The sequence below is a fragment of the Lithobates pipiens genome, unplaced genomic scaffold (genome assembly GCF_037356315.1).
Source record: "Lithobates pipiens isolate NorthernLeopardFrog02 unplaced genomic scaffold, aLitPip1_a1.2 Scaffold_16, whole genome shotgun sequence".
Classification (NCBI taxonomy): Eukaryota; Metazoa; Chordata; class Amphibia; order Anura; family Ranidae; genus Lithobates; species Lithobates pipiens.
The window spans coordinates 534,876,219-534,899,046 of record NW_027507748.1 but is presented as its reverse complement, the minus strand read 5'-3'; the positions used below and the strand labels follow the sequence as shown (position 1 = coordinate 534,899,046).

Sequence of the window (22,828 nt, the reverse complement as noted above, 5' to 3'; positions counted from 1 at the left end):
AAAATGGTGTGAAAATAAGTCTGGTATGCAAAGTGGTAAAATGTTATTGTTGAGTATACTGGTGTATACCAAAATTTGGTCATGAAGATTATGATGAGCCCTGGGCATTTTCCACATTTTTGTCATTTTACAACCATTTATTTGGATTTTATGTGATAGACCAACACAAAGTGGCACATAATCGTGAAGTGGAAGGAAAATGATAAATGGTTTTCAAATTTTTTGACAAATAAATATCTGAAAAGTGCATTTGTATTCAGCCCCCTTTACTCTGATACCCCTAACTAAAATCTAGTGGAACCAATTGCCTTCAGAAGTCACTTAATTAGTAAATATAGTCTACCTGTGTGTAATTTAATCTCAGTATAAATACTGCTGTTCTGTGAAGCTCTCAGATGTTTGTTAGAGAACCTTAGTGAACAAACAACATTGTGAAGGCCAAGGAACACATCAGACAGGTCAGGGATAAAGTTGTGGAAAAGTTTAAAGAAGAGTTAGGTTATAAAAAAAATCCCAAACTTTAAACATCTCTCAGAGCACTGTTAAATCCATCATCTGAAAATGTAAAGAGTATTGCACAACTGCAAACCTACCAAGACATGGCCGTCCATCTAAACTGACAGGTTTGGCAAGGAGAACATTAATCAGAGAAGCATCCAAGAGGTCCATGGTAACTTTGGAAGAGCTGTAGAGATCCACAGCTCAGGTAGGAGAATCTGTCCACAAGACACCTATTAGTTGTGTACTCCACAAATCTGGCCTTTATGGACAAGTGGCAAGAAGAAAGCCATTGTTGAAAGAAAGCCATAAGAAGTCCAGTTTGTGAGAAGCCACGTGGGGGACACAGCAAACATGTGGAAGAAGGTGTTCTGGTCAGATGAGACCAAAATGTAACTTTTTGGCCTAAAAGCAAAATGCTATGTGTGGCGGAAAACTAACACTGCACATCACCCTGAACACACCACCCGCCGTGATACATGGTGGTGACAGCTTTATGTTGTGGGGATGCTTTTCTTCCGCATGGACAGCGAAGCTGGTCAGAGTTGATGGGAAGATGGATTACTAATGCTAGCAGCATAAGGATTAAAAATAGTCAATGTTGATTGAGTGAGTAAAGTTCTGCTTTAAGCCTCATGCACACAGGAAGTTTATTTAACCACTGCAGCCCCGGAAGGTTTTACCCCCTTCCTGACCAGAGCACTTTTTACAATTTGGCACTGCGTTGTTTTAAATGGTAATTGCATTGTCACGCAATAAGTGTATATTGATTGGTGTGTGCAAAAGTTATAGCGTCTACAAGCTATGGGAAAGATTTATGGCATTTTTCTTATATTTTTTTACTAGTAATAGCAGGGATTTGCGATTTTTAGCAGTATTGTGACATTGTGGCGGACAGATCAGACACTTTTGACACATTTTTGGGACCATTGACATTTATACAGTGATCAGTGCTATACAATGCAATGAATACTGTGTAAATGACACTGGTAGGGAGGGTGTTAACACTAAGGCCGCGTACACACGCGGGGACTGTTCGCCCAACTTTGTCCGTCAAACAGTTTCGGCAAACAGTCCGCTCAAAATTAGCATGGACGGACATGGATGGCCACACACGACGAACGAACAGTTTGCTGAAACCGTGCGCGATGACGTGAACGGCACGTACGACGGGACGAAAAATACGACGTCCTATACACTGCATTATAACTTTCGGCGTGTAAATCCTTTCTGAGCACGCGCGGAACTTAGTTTGACGAACAAGCCTACACACGGGCGGACTGTTCGCTCAAACAAGGTTTCAGCGGACAGTTTTACGGAATTTCCGAAAAACCTTGTTCGTCAAACTGTCCGCTGAAACTGTCCGCTGAAAGCCCACACACGAGCGGACTGTCCGCCCAAACACTGTTCAGCGGACAAAGTTGGGCGAACAGTCCGCGCGTGTGTACGCGGCCTTAGGGGCAATCAAGGGGTTAAATGTGTGTTCCCTCGGTGTGTTCTAACTGTATGGGAATAGGACTGAGTAGGAGAGGAGACATTTCGATGTTCCTATTACTAGGAACAAACGAGATGTCTCCTCTCCTCTGACAGCACAGGGATGTGTGTGTTTACACACACAAATCCCCATGCTGGCCGTGCACACAATCGCCACCGGCCACGCACATCGGGTCCCCCGCTGTGCAGTGGGTAAGGCGCGCATGCCCTCTAGCGGCTCTTAAAGGAGCCCCGTATTTATACAGGGCTTCGCACAGTGGTGTCATTGTGCCACAGGATATGTACGCAAGCCGGTCGGGAACCGGTTAACTCTCCTAGAAGATAGCAACGTTTTTTCAGAAAAAATACATGATGCTTGTAAAAGTGTCTAACGCTTTTGCAAGCTTTTAGGAGCTTTTACAGGTGTCAAGCTCTTGGGCGTTAATTTGAAATTAATTAATGCTCAAGCACTAATGTTTAGGTGCATTTAGCAGCTTCTAGCAGTTTTTAGTAGTGTCAAGCGTTTTTTCTGCCCAAACTCTGCTGCTCCTAGACAGAATGGCAGTGTTTTTTTTTCCCTGCCTCTAAAAGCTCTTGCCACTAGACATGTGCCGGAGCAAAAAAAAAATTTAGTTTTGTTTAGATTCATTAATCTAGTTATTTCATTTAGTTAAATTTGGTTGAGTCGTTCAATTCCTATTCGAGATTTGCATTCAGGATTTGTATTCAGAATTTTTATAATTTTCTTTGAATTTGCAAATTTTTTTTGATTTGAAATGTTCAAATTGATAGATTTCGAATCGGTTGAAACAAAATTGTTATATTTTTTGAATGCAGCAAAGTGAACAAACAAAAGAAAAATCTTCATCAATTGATTGCAATAAATCTTTAAATCACCTTTGGCTTAACAAGAACACAATTATTTCAAAATGGTACTCTAATAACACTTATGCCCCGTACACATGATCGGATTTTCCAAAAACAAATGTTGGAATGTGAGTTTGTTGGCTGAAAGTTCGACCGTGTGTATGCTCCATCGAACATTTGTTATTGGACTTTCCGCCAACAAATGCTGGTTGGTAGGTTCTCAAATTTTCTGCCAACAAAACTTTGTTGTCAGAATTTCCGATTGTGTGTACACAAAGTTCATGCATGCTCAGAATCAAGCAGAAGGATCCACACTGGCTATTAAACTTCCTTTTTCTCAGCTCGTCGTACGTCTTTTTATGTCGCTACATTCCCACGTTCCTAATTATTGGCCAACATTTGTGAGACTGTGTGTATGCAAGACAAGTTGGTGCCAACATCCTTCGAGCAAAAATCCACAGTTTTGTTGTCGGAATGTCCGATCGCGTGTACGGGGCATTACAGTCTTTGATTTCAGAAATATGTTTACAGTTTTAATTTGAATGGAATTTGATGTAAAATTTGTTTCAAAATTCAATTAGAATTTTGGAAATTTGGGCAAATCTTGTTTCGTTATTGGGAGCATTCAGTGAACTTAATTTATACTGTAATTTCGTGTTTCAGAGATTTGGATATAGCTGAATACTTGAGTATTCAGCTATATCCGAATCTCTGAAACACGAAAAATATTTCGGAATGAGACAAACTGCACATGTCTACCTTCCACTAAGTGGTGCTAAAAGCCTATGTGTGTATAGACACATGGGCTAACGTGAAGGGGCGTTTGAAGAGGCAGGAAAATAAATATCAGACTCCCCTAGAAAAAGCTGTAAAAATGTCCAGTGTGCATGAGGCCTAAATGTGGAGGTTGCATTTATTTTGTTTTTTGCCAGGCTAAGAACATTTTTGGCAATGCAGAAAATATTTGTTGATCCTATCAGATACACAGTGTCCTGTGAGCTAACACAATTTAACCGAGATGAACAAAAGCAGACATGCTCGATGTCCAGCATGTTTGACAACTATGACACCTTCCACTGATATAATGGAAAACAAATATAGACATGAGGGACAGGAAGTGTGTTATTGGCAGTATTACTGGGTAAAAAAACTGGAAATAAGCAAAAAAGGAAAAAAAAGAAAGAAAATACTTCTAGGCAGTGGTAAGCTGCAATATATTAAATGTTTTATTCTTGGGTTTATATCCCCTTTAAGAGTCATGCTAAACTAACCATCATTTGTGATTTGTATTGGATGGGAAAACAAGTGCGGTCAGTTTTAATCAGAAAATCAGGATTATATGGATTGCATAGCATAGGACTACAGAAGGTTTTACTAATCCCTGGTGATCAAGTAAATTGTATAATGTTTAGTTGGGTAAGAGACTGTTGTATTGGTAGAATATTTCTTTAGAACCCACTGCAATCCGTTCTTTAGAAGTATGTTCTCTGATGCTGCTGCTTTTGTAGTGCTACTGGTAGCAATTAAATTACACATGAAATGCAGACATACAATAGAGATGGAAATCCCTCTGAACTGTTTAGATCTTTACTTTCTTGAAAGACAGTAACAAGATGGTGAGGAAACATACCAGATACATCATATGTTTTCCTAATAAATAGCAAATTAATGTGTTAGGCAGCTAACAGAACATTAGCAGAATCTTTATGGCACAGTTTCACTTTTACTACGACCATAGAGAAATGTCTGAGCTGGTTTGCTAGTGACTAACAATTATCATTCCTTTTCTGTTTTATGTCTGACTGCTTCTGTGCTCAGCAATTCCATAAAAGTTGAGTGTTATTGCCTATTTACTACAGTAACGTCTTTCTCTTTTAGAATGCTCCAAACAGATGTGCAGTCCCTGAAGATTCCTCTCTACAAACCACACATCATCAGTGCCATGAAACCATCCGCGACTCACAGCTGACTTCATGCACTTGTCCTTTGTATGCTTGCAAATGGGAAGGTCATTTGGAGGTCGTTATTGCTCATTTGACACACGCACATACAATTAACATACTGCATGGAACAGAAATTGTCTTTCTGGCTACTGACATGCACCTCCCAGCACCGGTAGACTGGATCATTGCACATTCATGTTTGGGCCACCACTTTTTACTTGTGCTCAGAAAGCAAGAAAAATACCAAGGACACCCACAGTTCTTTGCTACAATGATGTTGATTGGTACGCCAGCACAAGCTGAGAATTTCAACTATAAACTGGAGCTGAACAGGAACCGTAGGAGATTGACATGGGAATCCAGCCCTCGGTCAGTCTTAGACTGTGTTGACTCTGTAATCACCAATGGGGATTGCCTTGTGCTTAATGCCTCAATGGCTCAGCTCTTTGCTGATAATGGAAGTCTGGCTATTGGAATAGCAATATCTGCAAGTAAACTTTGTGCTGCTCAACCTGAAATGTAATATTTAGGACACAGATCTATAGATCATTCATACTTTTGGGCTTTTTAACCTCCATGGGCTTTCTAGAGCTTGTACATATGAGAAAACACATTCAGGCAAAAATGAACAATTGACATTTATTTTAAATGTGTTTAGGTCTAGTTTCTGTGACAACTTTTGACTTGACTCATAAAGAACTAATGACATAAATAAAATGTCAGTAGGATACAATGTGCAGAGATATGTATGTTTACATGTATAGTCATATGTTCATATATATGTTTATCTTTATCTATTTCTACCAATAGGTAGTGTTAACATTACTGTTGCCAGGTTACACAGATCCTAAAAATTCTAAATTATCACGATCCTGAAAGAGCTTAAAAAAATGCTAGATATAAAATCTCAAAATAGATCTGTTGCAGATAGCATGACTAAATATCTATTGTATTTTTACTAACTGTAGAAAATGTATAGAAAAAATAAATTTATGATTGCTATGCACAACAGTACTACAGAATGAAGTGAAAGGATGATTTCACTATATATATGTGTATGTAAAGCCAAACTTTACTTTTATTTTTATTTTTTGGATAGACTGGTGAATGGTTAACACACATTTTTTCTGTCTCTTTCCTGTTGGGCAGGGAGATTTCCCTTAATTTTCTGTTCCAGAGACAAAACAGGAAGTTAGAGAAGATCTATCCAAAGCAGATTTTTTCTTCACCTCCTCTTCCTGGATCAACTCAACATTTTTGGATTTCACGTCACTTTCTGTACATAATGCTCAGCAGGACCATTAATGAGAGTGAATCTCCCCAGTGGGACCAGACTGCAATAAAAATAGATATAGGTTTTAACCCTCCCACATTCTACCCAAATGTAAGAAAAACATTTTGGCTTTGCATATACTTTAATGGTGTGCAAGTATGTACAAAGCCTTAGTGCTTTGCTACATGGCAATGTCTTGATAATGGTCCTGCGCAACTGTTGCTGTTTTGCAACTGACATTGCACATGAAGAGAGCTTGAGTTACAACATACATTGGAGAGACTTATCACAATTGACACATATCCTCAGTCCCATTTACCTTTATTTGTTATTACACATGGGACCCATAAATTGATTTGGTCATAAATCAACTAAAATCAGAGTAGAGTAGAATGCAACAGTGCGTAGATCATGTTTACTTTTTAAAAAGTCATACTACATTGCTAAGCAGTGGAAAATCAGCAGATGTTATGCTTTCTATTAAATGAACAACACTATAGCAAAAAGGTGGACATATTTAACAGCTTTGCTTTGTGCTTGAATACCAGAAAAAACAGCTATTTAAAATGGATGTGCGCAGTCTGATTTTGTATTATGTACCGTACTTATTAGCTATTAAATAGAAACACATGTAGCATATATAGGGTTTATTTACTAAAACTGGAGATTACAAACTCTGGTGCAGCTTTGCATTGAAACAAATCAGCTTCCATTTTTTTTTGTCAAAACTTAATAAACCCAACATTTCACATTCCTGATATGTGCCTGCTGTACCATGTACTTGTATGAAGAAGTATCCTGTTCTCTTTGTATTGCTTCCTTTCGGTGAAATCTCTGGTTATCCTGCAAGTCCCTCTGCTTTCCTATTGAAAAAATGACCACACACCATGGTCAGTTCCCCAGCTACGCTGGGAACTCAACCTCCAATGATCAGACTTGTCCTGACATACCTCCTTCCTGCACAGCCTTTCACTGGGAAGCTCAGTGTACTGCTGCTTCATCTCCCCTAGCTTTTATGCAGCTGGGAACAGAGGGAATGTGATCACTTATTAAAAAAAAGGGAAAGGGGAATTTATAATGTTTTTTAATATCTATGCACAAATGTTTTGCCTTTCATTTCTATTTTAAACTGAATGCGTTCTTTTACAATAAAAATAGGGAGCAACAAAGATCTTATAGATAGTCCTTCGCCCTTTAGCAGCGCTGCTTAAGCTCGAAGGACTACCTATTAGATCTTTGTTGCTCACTCTTTTTAATGTTTTGTATTAATATAGCAGCTGCTTAGCTTAACTAGGATTAATTTTAAACCTAAGCACTGGAAAAGTCACCCTTTTTACTTCTATCGTGTGGGTTGTTTTACAAGATGAACATTTACAATCACTTTAAATGCAAAGCTGCACTGGATTTTGCACTCTCCAGTTTTAGTAAAACAACTCCATAGTGTCTTTGAAAATTGTAGTAACACTCTCAAAATTTGCAGCATTTTCATTCATACTAAAATCCATAATGAAAGAGAAAAAGGATCAGAAACTTGTCTAGGCTATCACATTTATAGCTTGGCTAGGTAAGACAAACTGTGATGCTCATCATTATTGCTCCAGGTAGGTACAGGCTGTCTCACTAGTTGTGCCACATTTCTGCAATGCTCACCAGCAGGAGCCTACATCATTTATGACTCTCAGAAATTATCAGCATTTTGTCTTTATTTCCAACAAAATGTCATAATTTGTCATCTCTTTTAAATCATCTGCTTCATCCCTGGCATTGCTTCCAGAACCTCCTTGTCACAGTCTGGAGTCAGGCTTGGAGGCCAGTAGCTATAGCAATGGAGCAGCACTCACTGACAGGTGATACAGATATTCCCACAGGTCACCCTGGCTGATGGCAGTATCACCTGAGGTGTGGGGTCTAAGTACTAACCGGTATTAACCAGAGCTCCTGATGAGCTTTGCTGCATGTTAGTACCAGGTCACGGTCCTCAGAGTAGCCCCACCAGGGGGTGAGCAAGCCAGGGTCCAGTAGCAGATATAGTAGGTAGGGATCAAGAAGAAGCATAGTTGAGAAACAAGTCATATGTCAGTAGCAAATAGTTGCAGATTGGTATTAAGCAGAAGTGTAGTTGAGGAACAAGCCAAATGTAGGTAATGGATGGTAGTAAATATACGGTCGGCAGCAGGAGAGACAAGAGCGAGATATTGGCTGGTGAAGGCACAAAATTATGGTGACTAGGAAGTGCAAAGACATGGCTTAAATCAGAAAGTTCATGGGAAGAGCAAAGAGTTCAAGGCAAATAAGATTCAAGACAGGATCATTCAAGGAATTGTCTACTGAACTGTCCAGCATTAATGGTGGCTCAGAAGTAGAGTCATTTCCAGACACTGCAGAGGTCCCAGGTTCAAGTCCAGGTCAGAACAGTACTTACCTCCTCCCTGGACATCTTGTTGCCGGGTTTGTGAGGAAACCTCTGGTGGAATTCCCTTGCTAATCTAGGTGCATGCACATTCTCTTCAGGCCCCCAAGAATATTCTTCTGGCCCATATCCTTCCCGCTGAACCAGATTGTCACGATCTGGAGTCAGGCTCAGAGACCAATAGCTATAGCAGCAGAGCAGATATTCACACAGGTCAACCTGGCTGATGGCACGGGTTCACCTGAGGTGCGGGGTCTAAGCACTAACCGGTATTCACCAGAGCTCCCAAAGGTGGAGATGGGCTTGGCTGCGTGTTAGTGCCAGGTCACGGTCCTCAGGATAGCCCCACCAGGAGGTGAGCAAGCCGGGGGTCTGGTAGCAGATATAGCAGGTAGAGATCAAGCAGAAGCGTAGTTGAGAAACAAGCCAAAAGTCGGTAACCAATAGTTGCAGGTTGGGATTCAGCAGAAGCGTAGTCCAGGAGCAAGCCAAATGTCGGTAACGAAAGGTAGCAAGGATACGGTCGGCAGCAGGAGAGATAGAAGCAAGATATTGGCTGGTAAAGGCACAATATTCTGGCAAGGAGGAAGTGCAGAGACATGGCTTATATAGGAAGTTCATGGGAGGAGCAAAGGGTTCAAGGTTCAAGGCAAACAAGATTCAAGACATGATCACTAAAGGAATTGTCCAAGGAGCTGTCCAGCATTCCAGGTGGCTCAGCAAGCAGAGTCACTGCCAGACACACCAGAGGTCCCAGGTTCAAGCCCAGGTCCTAACAGTACTCCCCTCCTCCCAGGACGTCCCCTGGATGTCTTAGGGCCAGGTTTCTGAGGAAACCTCTGGTGGAATTCCCTTGTTAATCTAGGGGCATGAACATTCTCCTCAGGCTCCCAAGAATTTTCTTCTGGCCCATATCCTTCCCATTGAACCAAATATTGCAATTTGTTCCTAGAGATCCTGGAGTCAAGAATTTTTCCCACCACAAATTCTTCTTCACCCTGTACCTCGACAGGTGGGGGAGGAGGATGAATTCTTCCAGAAAAAGTATTTTCATGAAATGGTTTGAGTAGTGATATATGAAACACAGGGTGAATCTTCATATTGTCAGGAAGTTTTAGGCGAAAAGTGACCGGGTTGATTTGAGCAGAAATCTCAAAAGGTCCCATAAACTTTTGACCCAACTTAGCACATGGAACTTGAACTTTTAAATTTTTGGTAGATAACCAAACTTTCTCACCTACTTGAAAAGTGGGAATTGACCTACGATGTCTGTCAGCAGCCCTCTTGTAATATTCCTGCGCCTCCTTCAATGTATCAGTCAATTTCTCCTGGATCTCATGTAATGAAGTTAGTCTGTTGGTAACAGCAGGAATTGAAGTTGAGATGGGGAGATCAGGAATAAAAACTGGATGATACCCCGTGTTTAAGAAAAATGGGCTTTGGGATGTGGAACTATGTTTAGAGTTATTATAAGCAAACTCTGCCGTAGGAAGGTAGTCCACCCAGTCATCCTGAAGATAACTCACGAAGCATCGAAGGTATTGCTCCAGAGTTTGATTGGTCCTCTCGGTCTGACCATTAGACTGTGGATGAAAAGCCGAGGACAGATTAACTGTTACACCCAAAGCTGAGCAAAAACTTCTCCAAAATTTTGAGGTAAACTGTACCCCTCTGTCAGACACCACATCATCAGGAATTCCATGAAGTTTAAAAACTTCTCTAACCATTACCTCAGCAGTATGTTCGGCGGAGGGTACCCCTTTAACTGGAATAAAATGAGCCATCTTAGTGAGACGGTCAACGACTACCAGAATGGTGGTCATCCCTTTTGAAAGAGGAAGGTCAACCACAAAGTCCATAGAAATTGACCCCCATGGTCTTGATGGAACAGGTAGTGGTAGAAGTAACCCCAGAGGAGAAGATCGAGGTGTCTTATTGCGAGCACAGGTTAGACATGAAGCCACATAACTCTTAACATCTTTCTTGTACCCAGGCCACCAAAAGGAACGTGATAAGAGTTCTTCTGTTTTAGAAACCCCAAAATGACCAGCAAGCTTAGAGTCATGTACCAACCTGAGGGCTTCTACCCGAACTGATTCAGGTACATAGAGGCAATGCGCTTGAGTCCAAAAACCATTGTTGTACTTGAGGTTAATGTCCTTAGGAGGATTATTAAGAAGTGGGTCATTCTCATACCCCTCCTTGAGAAGATTAAGAAATGTCTTTGAACTCATGGCCCCTAGAAAGTTCTTTTGAGGCAGGATTGTACATTCAGAGGTGCTTTCCTGGAGAGGCCCAGACAACATCCGTGATAGGGCATCAGCCTTACCATTCCTTGACCCAGGGCGGTATGAAATAACAAAATTAAACCTGGAAAAGAAAAGGGTCCAACGTGCTTGTCTAGATGACAACCTTTTAGCAGACCTAATAAATTCTAAATTTTTATGATCGGTGAGAACGGTTACAGGGTGCTTAGCTCCTTCCAGCAGATGCCTCCACTCAGAAAATGCTTCCTTAATTGCCAGCAGCTCCTTGTTTCCAATGTCATAATTCATCTCGGCTGAAGACATCAGTCGAGAGAAATAAGCACAAGGATGAAGCTGCATTTTTTCTCCCATTCGCTGAGAAAGGATAGCTCCTACAGCAGAATTAGAAGCATCAACTTCTACGATGAAAGGTAGTTCTGGATCTGGATGTACCAGGATTGGTGCAGAAGTGAAGAGAGTTTTCAGTTTACTAAAGGCAGCCTGTGCCTCAGGAGACCACAAAAAGGGCACCCCTTTCTTTGTCAACTGTGTGATTGGAGCAATTACCCTAGAGAAATTCCTTATAAATCTTCTGTAAAAGTTGGCAAAACCAACAAATCGCTGTATCTCTTTAACATTCTTAGGGGCGGGCCAATCCACCACAGCTTTGATCTTATCGGGATCCATGCTTACCCCTTCAGAAGAGATTATGTATCCCAAGAACTGAATCTGAGTTTGTTCAAACTCGCATTTCTCTAATTTTATGTAAAGTTGATTTCGCCTTAATCTCTCGAAAACAATACAGACATGCTTGCGGTGTTCTTCCAAAGTATCAGAGAAAATGAGAATGTCATCCAAATATGCTATTACAAACTGATCAAGCAAATCTCGAAAGACATCATTAATAAAATGTTGAAAAGTTGCAGGAGCATTGCAAAGCCCAAAGGGCATGACCAAAGACTCAAAATGTCCATATCTGGTTCTGAAAGCAGTTTTCCATTCATCACTGGAACGAATGCGGACAAGGTTGTATGCCCCCCGTAAATCTAATTTGGTAAAGAGCTTGGCAGAGCGGAGTCTCTCAAGCATTTCTGGAATCAGTGGGAGTGGATAGCGATTCTTAATTGTGATCTTATTTAAATCTCTGTAGTCAATACACGGACGCAGGGTGGAGTCCTTTTTCGTCACGAAGAATAAGGCTGCGCCAGCAGGAGAGGTTGAGTGTCTGATAAAACCCTTCTCAAGATTCTCATTAATCCACTCCCTGAGCACTTTCAGTTCAGGTTCTGATAAAGAATAAAGGCGACCAAATGGTATTTCTGCCCCTGGAAGCAATTCAATGGGACAATCATAAGAGCGATGAGGAGGCAGCTGATCTGCGTTCTTTTTATCACAAACGTCCCGAAACTCAAGATATTGTGGAGGTAGCTTGTCATATGACTGGATAGTTGCCAAAACTGCTTGTAAATCTTGGGTTGGTGGAGGGCTTATTTGATAAGATTCTTTGCAATGTTTCTTGCAATGGTCAGATGTAAAGCTTAAAGAACGTGTCTCCCAGTTGATGGAGGGATTATGGATAGAGAACCAAGGAATGCCCAGGATAATAGGGAACTTGGGTGATGTAATCAGCTCAAAGCTGATAGTCTCCTGATGGTCAGTTTCAATTAGGAGTTTAAGTGGGATTGTCTCGTGGGTAACAGGGCCTGAAGTCAAAGGTGAGCCATCCACAGTTTCCATATCAATTGGGGCAAGTTTATTTCTTATTTGAATGTTATTACTTTGGGCAAATTCGATGTCGATGAAGTTTCCCCCAGCCCCTGAGTCCAGCATAGCAGAGCAAGGTATTTCATTGCTTTCAACAATAAGCTTTATAGGGATGACAAAATGAGTTGATAAAGAATTAACTTTATTTGCTTCCTGAATCAAAGGAGAGATGGACTGAGAAATTGAGTTTATTTGTTCAGATACTGTAACATCCATTGCTGCAATTGTTCTTTTAAATTTATTGGGACAATTAACTGCGTAATGTCCAGAGTCTCCACAATAAAGACATACGTTTTCTGAACGTCGTCTTTCTTTCTCCTGAGTAGTAATAGATCTTTTAATAGCATCCACCTGCATAGGTTCAGGAGTGTCAGAATCAGGAAAAACTCTTGGAACCTTAGGAGGATACTGAGTAGTAGAAAAACGCATGCCACCATTACTGCCTAGGATTCCCAGTCTCTCCTTTCTCCTTTCAGTAAGTCTCTGATCAATTCGAATACATAATTTAATAAAAGCTTCAAGGTCATCAGGACTTTCTACTCTGGCAAGCTCATCTTTTACTTGTTCCGAGAGTCCTTGACGGAACTGACTCTTCTGTGCTGCTGGATTCCAATTGGTATCTGAGATCCAACGTCGGAATTCAGTTGTGTACTCTGCAACAGAGCGTCTTCCCTGACGTAAATTGTGCAATTTTGCCTCAGCAGTAGCACAGCGGTTAGGATCATCGAAAACTTGGTTCATCGCAGTCACAAAAGAATCAAAATTATCCAGGATGACATCATCTTTCTCCACATAAGGGGAGGCCCAGGCTAAGGCTTCCTCAGTCAGGAGGTTGATAATAAACAGCACCTTTTTCCTGTCAAAAGTGAATGCAGCAGGTTGCATCTGAAAGTATATACGACATTGATTAAGGAATCCTCTATAATGGCGGCGGTCTCCGCTAAACTTGAGTGGTAGGGGCATTCGTGCATTAATTTCTATGGCAGCAGTATCTCGGGCATGAAAATCCCGCAATTGTTTGTGTAGATCAAGGATTTCCTCTTGTAGACCTTTCATTTCAATTTGTAACTGGTAATCAACACCAAATGCCTGTAACTCAGCGATTTGAACCCTGAGAGGAGCCACGGCAGCTGCTACAACGGCCTCCATGTTTTTGGCCAGAATATTCTGTCACGATCTGGAGTCAGGCTCAGAGACCAATAGCTATAGCAGCAGAGCAGATATTCACACAGGTCACCCTGGCTGATGGCACGGGTTCACCTGAGGTGCGGGGTCTAAGCACTAACCGGTATTCACCAGAGCTCCCAAAGGTGGAGATGGGCTTGGCTGCGTGTTAGTGCCAGGTCGCGGTCCTCAGGATAGCCCCACCAGGAGGTGAGCAAGCCGGGGGTCTGGTAGCAGATATAGCAGGTAGAGATCAAGCAGAAGCGTAGTTGAGAAACAAGCCAAAAGTCGGTAACCAATAGTTGCAGGTTGGGATTCAGCAGAAGCGTAGTCCAGGAGCAAGCCAAATGTCGGTAACGAAAGGTAGCAAGGATACGGTCGGCAGCAGGAGAGATAGAAGCAAGATATTGGCTGGTAAAGGCACAATATTCTGGCAAGGAGGAAGTGCAGAGACATGGCTTATATAGGAAGTTCATGGGAGGAGCAAAGGGTTCAAGGTTCAAGGCAAACAAGATTCAAGACATGATCACTAAAGGAATTGTCCAAGGAGCTGTCCAGCATTCCAGGTGGCTCAGCAAGCAGAGTCACTGCCAGACACACCAGAGGTCCCAGGTTCAAGCCCAGGTCCTAACACAGATATTGTAATTTGTTCCTAGAGTCAAGAATTTTTTCCACCACAAATTCTTCTTCATCCTCTACCTCAACAGGTAGAGGCGGAGGATGAATTCCTCCAGAAAAAGGATTTTCATGAAACGGTTTGAGTAGCGAAAACAGGGTGAATCCTCCTATTGTCAGGAAGTTTTAGGTGAAAAGAGACCGGTTTGATTTGAGCAGAAATCTCAAGGTCCCACAAACTTTTGACCCAACTTAGCCTATGGAACCTTCAAATTTTTGGTAGATAACCAAAATGTATCACCTATGTGAAAGGTGGGAATTGATCTATGATGTCTGTCAGCGGCTTACTTGTAATATTCCTGAGCCTTCTTCAATGTATCAGTCAATTTCTCCTGAATCTCCTGTAATGAAGTTAATCTGTTGGTAACCGCAGGAATTGGAGTTGATATAGGGAAATCAGGAATAAAAACAGGATGATACCCAGTGTTTAGGAAAATGGGGCTTTGGGAAGTGGAGTTATGTTTAGAGTTATCACAAAACATCGAAGGTATCGCTTCAGAGTTTGATTGGTCCTCTCGATCTGACCATTAGACTGTGGCTAAAAAGCAGAGGACAGATTAATTGTTACAACCAAAGCTAAGCAAAAATGTCTCCAAAATTTTAAAGCAAACTGTACTCCTCTGTCATACACCACATCATGAGGAATTACATTTAGTTTAAAAACATCTCTAACCATTACCTCTGCAGTATGTTTGGCAGAGGGCACCCCCTTAACTGGAATAAAATGAGCCATCTTAGTGAGACAGTCAACAACTACCAGGATAGTGGTCATCCATTTTGAAAGGGGAAGGTCGACTACAAAGTCCATAGAAATTGACCCCCATGGTCTTGATGGAACAGACAGTGGTTAAAGTAACCCCAGAGGAGAAGATTTGGGTGTCTTATTGTGAGCACAGGTTAGACACAAAGCCACATAACTCTTGGCATCTTTCTTGTACACAGATCACCAAAAGGAACGTGATAAGGGTTCTTCTGCCTTAGAAACTTCAAAATGACCAGTAAATTTAGAGTCGTTAACCAACCTGAGGGCTTCTACCCAAACTGATTCAGATACATAGAGGCAATGCATTTGAGTCCAAAAACGGTTGTTGTACTTGAGGTTAATGTCCTTAGAAGGATGATTAACCACTTGCCGACCGCCGCACGACGATGTACGTCCTATTTTTGAAGAGGGATATCTCGGTAACGGCAGAAGCTGCTGCCACAACCGAGATATCCATCTCTTCAGGCGGCGGTCGGCTGTACGATAACGGTGGTCTCCACGGCGGATTCGCCGCAAGATCACCGCTATCGGCGGCGGGAGAGGTGCCACCCCCCCTCCCGCCGCCCTCCCGCACCTTCCGCCGCTTAGCGGAGCCGTCGGTAGCCGCGGAGGCGATCGGGTCCTTCCATCTGCTGGGCATAGAGACAAGTGAGGCTAAGATGGCCCCCACTCGTCTCTATACCATAGGAGGGTGGAAGCAACGTCAAAATGTCACTTCCGCCCATACCTCTTAAAGGTATATTTTTTTTTAAATGTCAGATTTTTTTTTTATTTTTTTTTGCATTTTAGCCCAAATATGAGATCTGAGGACTTTTTGACCCCAGATCTCATATTTAAGAGGACCTGTCATGCTTTTTTCTATTACAAGGGATGTTTACATTCCTTGTAATAGGAATAAAAGTGATCCATTTTATTTATTTTTTTAAAACAGTGTAAAAATAAATAAAATCAATTAAAATAAATAAGAAAACATTTTTTTTTTTAAAAACACCCCGTTATGACGAGCTTGCGCACAGAAGCGAGCGCATACGTGAGTAGCGCCCGCATATGAAAACGGTGGTCAAACCACACATGTGAGGTATCGCCGCGATCGGTAGAGCGAGAGCAATAATTCTAGCCCTAGACCTCCTCTGTAATGCAAAAAATGCAACCTGTAGAATTTTTTTAATGTCGCTTATGGAGATTTTTGAGGCTAAAAGTTTGATGCCATTCCACGAGCGGGCGCAATTTTGAAGCGTGACATGTTGGGTATCAATTTACTCGGCATACCATTATCTTTCACAGTATAAAAAAATTGGGCTAATTTTACTGTTGTCTTATTTTTTTATTCAAAAAAGTGAATTTTTTCCAAAAAAAGTGCGCTTGTAAGACCGCTGCGCAAATACGGTGTGAAAAAAAGTATTTCAATGACCGCCATTTTATTCTCTAGGGTGTTAGAAAAAAACAATATAAAATGTTTGGGAGAAAGTTCTTTTGAGGCAGGATTGTACATTCACAGTTGCTTTCCTGGAGAGGCCCAGACAACATCCGCGATAGGGCATCAGCCTTACCATTCCTTGACCCAGTGCAGTACGAGATAACAAAATTTTACCTGAAGAGAAATATAGTTCAACGTGCTTATCTAGATGACAACCTTTTGGCAGCACGAATAAATTCGAAATTTTTATGATCCGTGAGAAAGGTTAGAGGGTGCTTAGCCCCTTCCAGCAGATGCCTCCACTCAGAAAATGCTTGCTTAATTGCCAGCAGCTCCTTGTTTCCAATGTCATAATTCTTCTTGGCTGAAGATATCAATCAAGAGAAATAAGCACAAGGATGAAGCTGCATTTTTTTCTCTAATTCGCTGAAAAAGGATACCTCCCATAGCAGCATCTGAAGCATCAACTTCTACGATGAAAGGTAGTTCAGGATTTGTATGTACCAGTAATGGTGCAGAAGTGAAGAGAGTTTTTAGTTTACTAAAGGCAGCCTATGCCTCAGGTGATCACAAAAGGGGTATCCCTTTCTTTGTCAGCTGTGTAATTGGAGCAATTACCTTGGAGAAATTCCTTACAAATTTTCTGGTAAAATTGGCAAATCCAACAAATTGTTGTATCTCCTTCACATTCCTAGGGACAGGCCAATACACCACTGCTTTGATTTTATCAGGGTCCATGCTTACCCCTTCAGAAGAAATTATGGATGCCAAGAACTGGGTCTGAGTTTGTTCAAAATCGCATTTCTCTAGTTTGATGTAAAGTTGATTCCACCTTAGTCTCTCAAAGACAATACTGACATGCTTGCAGTGTTCTTACAAATTATCAGAAGGAATTAGAATATCATCCAAACATGCTATTACACACTGATGCAGCACATTTAGAAAAACTTTATTAATGAAATGATGAATAGTTGAGGGAACATTAAAAAGTCCAAAGGGCATGAGCAAAGACTTAAAATGTCCATATCTGGTTCTGAAAGCAGTTTTCCTTCCATCTCCAGGATGAATGTGGACAAGGTTATATGCCCCTGTAAATCTAATTTGGTAAAGAGCTTGAGTGGAGTATTTCTTCAATCAGTGGGAGTGGACAGTGATTTTTAATTGTGATCCTGTTTAGATCTCTGTAGTCGATACACGGATGCAGGGTGGAGTCCTTTTTTCCCACGAAGAATAGGGCTGCTCCAGCAGGAGAGGTTGAGAGTCTGATAAAACCCTTCTCTAGATTCTCATTAAGGTACTACCTGAGCACCTACAGTTCAGGTTCTGATAAAGAAAAAAGGTGACCAAAGGGTATTTTCCTGGAAGCAATTCAATGGGACAATCATAAGAACGATGAGGAGGCAGCTGATCGGCGTTCTTTTTATCACAAATGTCCTGAAATTAAGGTAGCTTGTCGTATAACTGGGTAGTTACCATAACTGCTCCTGGGTTGGTGGAGGGCTTATTTGATGAGATTATTTGCAATTTTTTGGGCAATAGGCATATGTAAAACTTAAAGAATGTGTCTCCCAGTTGAAAGAGGGATTATGGATAGAGAACCAAGAAATCCCCAGGATAATAGGGAACTTGGGTGATGTGATAAACTGAAAACTGATGATCTCTTGATGGTCAGTCTCAATTAGGAATTTAAGTGGGATGGTCTCGTGGGTAACAGGTCCTGAAGATAAAGGTGAACCATCCACAGTTTCCATATCAATAGGGGTGAGCTTATTTCTTATTTGGATGTTATTTTGGGTAAATTCAATGTCCATGAAGTTTCCTCCGGCCCCTTAGTTTAAGTGGGATTTTATTATTTTGGGTAAAAATAAAGTTTTCAGAACGTCATCTTTCTTTCTCCTGAGTAGTAATAGATATTTTAATAGCATTCACCTGCATAGGTTCACGAGTGTCAGAATCCGGGAGAACTCTTGGACCCTTAAGAGTAAACTGACTAGTAGAAAAACGCATGCCACCATTACTGCCTAGGATTCCCAGTCTCTCCTTTTTCCTTTCAGTAAGTCTCTGATCAATTTGAATACTCAGTTTAATAAATGCCTCAAGGTCCTCAGCACTTTATACCTTGGCAAGCTTATCTTTTACTTGTTCAGAGAGTCCTTGATGGAACTGACTCTTTTGCCCTGCTAGATTCCAATTGGTATCTGAGATCCAATGTCGAAATTCAGTTGTGTACTCTGCAACAGAGCGTCTACCGAGGCCCAGGCTAAGGCTTCCTCAGTCAGGAAGTTGATAATAAACAGCACCTTTTTCCTGGCAGTGGTAAATACAGCAAGTTGCAACTGAAAGTATATACAACATTGATTAAGGAAACCTCTGTAATGGCGACGGTCTCCATTAAACTTGAGCGGTAGGGGCATTTGTGCGTTAGTACATACGACAGCAGTATCTCGGGAACAAAAGTCCTGCAATTGTCTCTGCAGATCAGGTATGTCCTCTTGTAGCCCTTTCACTTCAATTCGTACCTAAAATGTTTCCTGGTGGTTAACACCAAACACCTGCAATTCAGAGATTTGCACCCTGAGAGGAGCCACAGCAGCTGCTACAACGACCTCCATGTTTTGGCCAGAATATTCTTTCACGGTCTGGAGTTAGGAAAAAAGGAAATCCCCTTGCTTGGGACTTTTAAGACAACAACAACACAAGTATAGAGTAAAAAAGCTTTTATTATTATACATAAAATTTGATCATACAAACATGTAATGATCAGTTAAAAACAGGACATGACAAAAAACAAAAAGAACAAAAACGTGACAAAAACGTAATAAAAACGTAACAAAATTGCATAGCAAGCATAGAGTTATATCATACATGCTCTCAGATTATTGAAAATCTCTGGTACCTGACACGTTTCTGGTTCAAGCCCTTCGTCAGGGATATTGGATTGGTGAATAGGTAATCATAGATTGTCATAAGATAAGCAGAAGCTGATTTGAAGGAGTATACTATACTATGCAAACAGAAAACGTTGATAAGACAGTGCAGAAGATGGCGTCACTGGAAGCCTATTGGCGCTGCCCCATGGAATCAACAAGTATCTTGTGGGAGCCCTCCATGTACTGGTTGTTCACAAATCAAGGTGGTATATGAAGTGCAGCAGAGGAGATGTAAAACAGTATTCAATGTGATCATTGTTGAATGATGCTATCCAAGCCTCAAATATAGCTTTTCAGCTATAGCAATGGAGCAGCACTCACTGACAGGTGGAACAGATATTCCCACAGGTCACCTTGGCTGATCACAGGGGTTCATCTGAAGTGCGAGGTCTAAGTAATAACCGGTATTCACCAGACCTCCAGATGGTGGATGGGCTTTGCTGTGTGTTAGTACCAGATCACGGTCCTCAGAGTAGCCCCACCAGGAGGTGAGCAAGCCAGGGTCCAGTAGCAGATAAAGCAGGTAGGGATCAAGCAGAAGTGTAGTTGAGGAACAAGCCAAATGTTGGTAACAGATGGTAGTAAAGATATGGTCAGCAGCAGGAGAGACAAAAGGGAGATATTGGTTGGTGAAGGCACAATATTCTGGTGACTAGGAAGTGCAAAGACATGGATTAAATTAAGGAAGTTCATGCGAGTAGCAAAGAGTTTGAGGTTCAAGGCAAATAAGATTCAAGACAGGATAACTCAAGGAATTGTCTATGACACTTTCTAGCATTAATGGTGGCTCAGCAAGTAGTCATTGCTGGACACCGCAGAGGTTCCAGGTTCAAGTCCAGGTCCTAACACTCCTGTTATGATCCACTCTAGTAGGTAGAAAACACTCTGCTCAGGATCATCTTCCCTGACTTTTACATTGGGCTAACCCAACCATTCTCAGCTAGGGTTCTTTGAAAAGCCTAGGTTTCCTCCAGAAGTTGCTATAGGAGCAATGAGCAGTAGAGTATTGATATTCTGCCTAATGGTATTTGTAAATTTCAGGGGCCATTTTCTCTTGTTTTGGGGCATTCTTCCTCCTAACCTTTTTTCTAAAAGAGCTCTTTCTACTCCCACTGACCACTAATATTAAAGGACACTTTTCCACTGACCACCATATGTATGAGGGCTGAAAAAGATCTTTCGTGGGTGTCAAATACTCTATGTACACCACAGTCTTTGGATTTTAGTTTAATATTATGTTTACAACTTACTAAACATAGTTTAAGCAGGGGTTCACTGAGACCTAAAAATAAATTTAGGGGAAAACTAAATTCAAGGGTACCTCCAGTGTAAAAAGGTTGAGAAAGGTTGGCTTAACCTTGACTACTACCTCACCAATATCAACCTTCTGGACCCCTTAAGTCTGACCTTCAGCCAAAAATCTTTGTAGAAACTGCCCATCAAAAAATCATCAACCACTTTCTTCCTGCTAAAACCAATGAGCACTATTTTATTTTCATACTATTAAACCTTTCTGCTGCCTTTAATAGAGTTGATCACTCACTTTTTACAACAAATACTATATATTCATCTTTGTAGCCAGCCTTTTGTTGCCGATTGAAGGTTGAAACATGGCTTATGCAAAGTCTATTGCTATTACATCTATTTATGTCAGTGTAAGGACAATAAGGATTTTTTAGAAGGTGGTCGGGGCATGGAAGAGAAGAGGTTCCAAGGAACTGGTCACGCATCAAAGTGGAAGCCTGTCAGAGTGAATATATGTTAAGTATTGCAACTTTTTTCTATATCCCTGGACTTAACAAACATTCAACTCTTGCAGTGCTATGGAAGCGGCCACACTGCAAGTATACCTTTTTAAAAAAATCTAAAGTTCAGCTTTAAATGATTGAACCTGCACAACAGACATGCAAATTTGCAAATTACTGCATCATGCATTTTCCAGTTTGGTAAATGACTCTAAATGTCCCCAGATAATCTCAAAGTGAGTTTTTTTTTTTTTTTTTTTAAGCAGAATGTATAGTTTGCGAATCAAAGTTTAAAAAAAACATAATTTTGACAAAATGTACAAAAATAAATATTTGTATTTAAATACGATGGCCTGAGTAGTTTCATTGCCATTTCTGCTTCTTATTTGGAGTGGAATATTTGGGGATGCCATTTCTGATCACTCTTTAAAAAATGTGAAGTGCCTAGCTGCCATACTGATGATCAAGTAGTTATTGTCTTTCTGAGGCATTGACACTGAACAAGTACACAGATCACAAGTTCTGCTTGCTACAAATAAGTGAAAGAACGCTCTGAAAACAAAGGCAACCAAAGGACAAGCATTTCACAAAAAGGTCAAAAATAGTAACCCTCATATATCTATTTTGACAGTTGTACTTTATAGTGAACCTGATTTGTACATTCCATTTTTCACAGTCCATAGAAGGCACCTCTATTTCCCTTCACGTGAGATCCAATTTTATTGTCAGCATTCTAGGTGCCCAAAATCCAGGTGTGCTCTAATATGCCCATACCTTCTTGTTAGGTGGTACAAGTAGTATGTCCCTACTCTCTTCTGTCTCCTAAGTCTCACTATTAACCCATAACTGTGATGCAAATAGATAGAACACCTGGGCATTCCAAAAGGTGTCTGGTATGTGCTAATAGCAATGGATTGAGTTAGTATTTTCAACTACAAGTTATGGTTTGAGTGGAATTTTTACACCGGTACAATGAAACCAAACAGCGCAGCCAACAATTGTTTTCCATTATTTGCATTTATGGGCAGTTTAGTTGCTGATAAAGCAGAGAAATAGATTTACATTTTTTGCAGTTTTTAATGTAAATCAATTAGAGTGTTTACATTTTTAAGGCCCTTTTGCAAAAAATAAAAATGAAAACATTATATATATATATATATATATATATAGATAGATAGATAGATAGATAGATAGATAGATAGATAGATATAGATATATATATATATATATATATATATATATATATATATATATATATATATATATATATAAATCTATCTATAAATATATATTTTATTGGTTCTTGTATGTATGACCAACCACAGAACAATGAATTTACACAATAGTGTATAGAAAAATGCAAATGGTTTACCCTTTTCATGCAGTTACATTGGGATTAATCTGCCAGGTGAAGGGTTTCTGGGCAGGCAAACCTAGCCTGTTCAGTCAGAAATAACTGTCCAGTGGAGGGCATCACTCTCTCTTGCAATATAAACGAATCAGAAAACTTGTGAAAATAGGACCCTTTAATGGGTAAGATTTCAATTATTTAAACAAATGCAGAAAATCCCTCATAATGACTGCATTAGTCTACCATAAAACAGTTGCTCAACTCATTCCAGCAAATTAAAGAGTGACAAACATATTTGTACCAGGATTA

The 22,828-nt window shown here is 40.6% G+C and overlaps 1 protein-coding gene across 1 annotated transcript in view; it reads left to right on the top strand.

Annotated features, from left to right (window-relative positions):
* Window positions 1-6,812, top strand: part of SIAH3 (siah E3 ubiquitin protein ligase family member 3) — a 156,918-nt gene extending 150,106 nt beyond the window's left edge. Inside the window, exon 2 of the mRNA XM_077483226.1 lies at window positions 4,717-6,812. Within this exon, the coding sequence (XP_077339352.1) occupies window positions 4,717-5,304 (588 nt within the window). The 3' untranslated portion in view covers window positions 5,305-6,812. The remainder of the gene's footprint in view (window positions 1-4,716) is intronic.
* The last annotated feature ends 16,016 nt before the right edge of the window (window positions 6,813-22,828 follow it).